General features: G+C 34.3%; 1 protein-coding gene across 1 annotated transcript in view; it reads left to right on the top strand.

The window, feature by feature from the left end:
- The window catches only part of ADAM32 (ADAM metallopeptidase domain 32), a 448,014-nt gene that overhangs the window by 198,915 nt on the left and 244,856 nt on the right, over nucleotides 1-4,243 (top strand). Inside the window, exon 5 of the mRNA XM_007935060.1 lies at nucleotides 3,488-3,564. Coding sequence (XP_007933251.1) covers nucleotides 3,488-3,564 — 77 coding nt within the window. The remainder of the gene's footprint in view (nucleotides 1-3,487; nucleotides 3,565-4,243) is intronic.

Below are 4,243 nucleotides of genomic sequence, written 5' to 3' on the forward strand. Positions count from 1 at the left end.
ACTCAGTTCGCTGTCAGACCGCAGCTCCGTAGGTCTCCTTTTTTTTTGGTATTTTCACGCAAATTCTTCTGCTAGTTGGGGTTTAGTCCAAATCGGCATCCTTTCCTTCAAGGCTCAGGGGTCCAAGATTATCTTCTGTGTCTGTGTTTATTGGTTTCCCTTTTGTTTGTTGAAGAGGGTCTGTGCAATCCTTCTGCCTAGTCCGCCATCTTGCCCCGCCTCTCATCTTTTCTCATTTTTAAAAATTTATTTGTATTAAAAAATCTTTCCATTTCATTTTCTTTTTATTTGATAGTTACAAACTTTCTTTTAGTGATTATCCTAGAAATTATAAGATGATTTTTTGGCTTATTAAAGTCTACATATAAATTGGTACTTTAACATCTCCTTGTATAATACAAGAATCTTAGAAAACTTTAATTTCCTCCTGACTTACACATTATTTTTGATATATATTCATACAATTTTGTATATACTTAAAAACTCATATGATATTTTATTACTATTTCATATGTAATTTTAGGATTTACCTATATATTTACTCTTTTTTGCTGTTCTTCATTACTTCCTGTATCTTCAAACTTCTGATCTGCAATTATTATCTTTTTCCCTAAGGAACAGCCTTTGATATTTCCTTTAGTATTTGCCTTCTGAGGATAAATTATCTCTGCTTATTTCATATCCCTTTTTGAAGAATATAGAATTATTGGGTGCCAGTTATTTTCTTTCAGTATTTAGAATCTATTATTGCATTATCTTCTGGCTTCCAGTATTTTCATTGAGAAATTAGCTGCCAGTCTAATTGCAACTTTGATCATAGTTTGCATTCTTTTCTTTGGTCACTTTCAAGAAATTTTCTTTGTTTTGCTTTTCATTTGTTTTGCTGTGATGTGGCTAGGTTGGTTGTAGGACTTCTGGAATTTGTAGCTTTACTTATTCTCTTCATTTTTAGAAAGTACTCAGACATTGATTATTCAAAAAGTCTGCCTCTGCTTCATTCTTTCTCTCTTTTGAGAGTCAAACTACACATATGTTAGATGTTTTCACTTTGTCCTCTATGTCTCTTTCTTCTCTTAGGTATTTTCCAAACTTTTATATTCCTTTGTTTATGTCTGGTGTTTTTTTAAAAAACATATCTTCTAGTTCATGAATTCTCTTTTTGGTGTTGTCTACTCTGCCTTTGAACCCATCCATTGAGTTCTTAACTTCAATTATAATACTTTCTAGTCATAGAATTTCAATTTGTGTGTGTATATATATAAATATATATATAATGGTTTTGAGTTATCTGCTGAATTTGTAATCTTTTTTTTTTTTTTTTAATCTTTGAACCTGTTAAGTACGTTATTTTGGTCTTTATATGATAACTCTGTTTTCTATTGCCCTATATTTCTGTTTCTATTGAATGTACTTCTTGGTTTGAAAATGTGGTCTTGTTTTCCTATGTGTCTCCTTATTTTCTTTTTTAGTACTGGACACTGTGTTTGAAAAGTTATAGAATTCAATTGAGATTCAAAGTGATGATATCTTTCTCTAGAAAGAATATACATTGCTTTTGACTAGTGGGTAGGGATAATAATAATCCCAACTCATCTTCATACAGTTTTAGTGATTGTGGTTAATCAAAGTTGGGATTCTGTTTTTCTGACCAGTCTATTTCTCACCCGCACTATTGCTAGGATATAGCCTTTTAGAATTCCAATCCAGAGTATGGACGTTTTACTAGAGTGCTGTCTTTGTGGATCTCTGAACTCTAATTTATGCTCCTTTATTTTTTGAGATTAGCAAAACCTTTACTTAGCTTCTCTATCACTACTTCCACAAATGACAGATGCTCTATGAGAGCAATTGACCTTAAATGCTAGCTTTGTATCTTTTAGTTGCCAAAATCTGTGAGATCTTGGAGCTACAATGATTTATTGATATTGTTACGTATCATGTGCCACCAACATAATTAAAAACAACCATTATGTTCCACTTTTCCCATTGTTCTCAGTGAGAGAACGGGTCTCATTTACTTCTCATTTACTTAGTCTATCATTACTTGAAATGAAAACCTTACTTCTGATCAAGCACTTAATATGAATGTTGTTATGTCGTAATTATTAATCAGTATCTTGTAAAGGTAACTGAAGAGAATGAGGATGAGAGAAAGGAATCAGGAATCATAAAACTGATTGTCTTAGGCTGGGTTCTCTGGAGAAGCAAAAAAAGAAAAACACAAACATACATAGAGAGAGATACAGATTTATCTCAAGGAAATGGCTCCTGTGGGTGTAGAGGCTGGCAAGTCCCAAGTCTGTGGGTGAGTCATCAGGCTGGAGGCTTCTTCCGACTCATATAGCTGCAGTGGCTGTGAACTCAAGATCAGCAGGCAACACAGAAGGCTACTGGCTGTGGCGGCTGACAAATTTGTGATCAGTAGATAGGATGGCAGGCTGTTGTCTCACAGGCTGCAAAAGCAATGATCCAGAGACTGGCAGGCAATATAGCAGGCCACTGGTTCAAGTCTAAACAACCAGGGGTCAGATGAGTCAGATGATAATGAGCCAGCTGCAGGATCTAGATCAAGCAAAAAGCCAGAAAGCTTTATCAGAACGTCCATATATATTGGAAACAAACCGCACCCCTGAGAAAATGCCCTTTCAGCTGATTGGCTTCTCATAGAATTCTCATCATGGAGGTGATTACATTATATCAGATCTCATCATTGGGAATGACTACATGAACTCTGCCAAACCACTAAGAATCATGGCCCACCCAAGTTGACACACAATCTTAACCATCATACTATCTAAGATCAGTGTACCCAGACAGACTAACTACAGGTTTTAAATAAGATAAAGAAATGTATTTGGATAATATGTCTGTTTTCATAGGAGAATTTAAGATATTTCTGAAGTTGGGATACAGGACAGTAAGAAATTGTCTCAGGAAATCAGGTAGCTAGGAAAGAATCTTTCTGATTAATAATTGGGCACCATACCATGAACATCATTAAAGAGTACCTGCTTTAAAAAAAAAAAAAAAAAAAAGAGTACCTGCTTTCAAGAAAAGCCGACACTAAGGGCTGATGACTTGGTGGAATGGGGTAGGTAGGTAGGTATTGGAATGTTGAAACAGAATTAGAACTGAAATGATCAGCTTATATTTTAAACTTGGTCAAACTGGTTATTATAAGCTGAGGACGCAAATTATATATTAGAAAATAATTTTATCTTTTAATTCCTGCAATATGGGATAACACTTTGGAAGGAGGATATAAAATAGTAATCCCAAGAGATGATCTAAAAAAGATAATAGTTAATGTAGTGAAAGAGGTAAGTATGGGGAATCTTTCTTTTCTGAGCATCACTTTACTTACATTGATTTAAATTGTGTAGCCTTTAAAATGTAGGGGTAAAAAAGTAAATAAATTAGAGAGTACAAAATCTTTAGAAAGTTTTGTCAATTCCTAAATAACTCCTTTGCTTTTTTTCTTTCCTAGACTCATTGCTACTACCAAGGATATATTGAAGGATTTCCAAGTTCTCATGTTACGCTTAGCACATGCTCTGGACTGAGGTTGTTTATTATTGTTAATTATAGAATATCATAGTTAGGATATTTGGCCACAGTGAATTTGGTATGTTTGTATTAAGGTTACATCTGGATGAGGATTCCCATGTGGGTAACGTTGAATGATAACATACTCTGACATGTTTCCTCTTCTCTTCACTTTCCTCACTGACCATAGATATTTTTAAATGCTTTAAAGTTTTAAGTTCCCTGATCTCCTTGCTCCAGCTCTTGTTTTCATTCACTATAGCAGTGACTATTGAAGATTCCTGACCACAAGAAGTTGGAGGAACTAAGGTTAGGATAGTTAATTTTTTCAGCAAATAGGGTATTTGTAATACCTGCTATATACTAGCTACTACAGTAGTGTTTTGAGATAAAAATAAATACATTAAAAATAAATAAGACATGTTTATTTCTTAAGGAAATAATCTTCAGGGTGAGGAGGCAAATTATATATAAACAAATAATTCCTAGTATAATGCTTCCCTGCTACCCCTTCCCCCCGAGTTATGTCACTATCTTAAACTCTCCAAGAGTTGTTCAGTCTCTTTCATTGTGTTTAGAGAATTTTCCATTCTGTCAGATAATTCTCCACCTTCATTCTATTTGTTGTTGTTGTTAAGTGCTGTTGAGTCGTTTCCGACTCATAGCGACTGCATGCACAGCAGAACGAAACACTGCC

Source organism: Orycteropus afer, unplaced genomic scaffold (genome assembly GCF_000298275.1).
Source record: "Orycteropus afer afer isolate SDZICR_OR568_19922 unplaced genomic scaffold, OryAfe1.0 scaffold00024, whole genome shotgun sequence".
Classification (NCBI taxonomy): Eukaryota; Metazoa; Chordata; class Mammalia; order Tubulidentata; family Orycteropodidae; genus Orycteropus; species Orycteropus afer.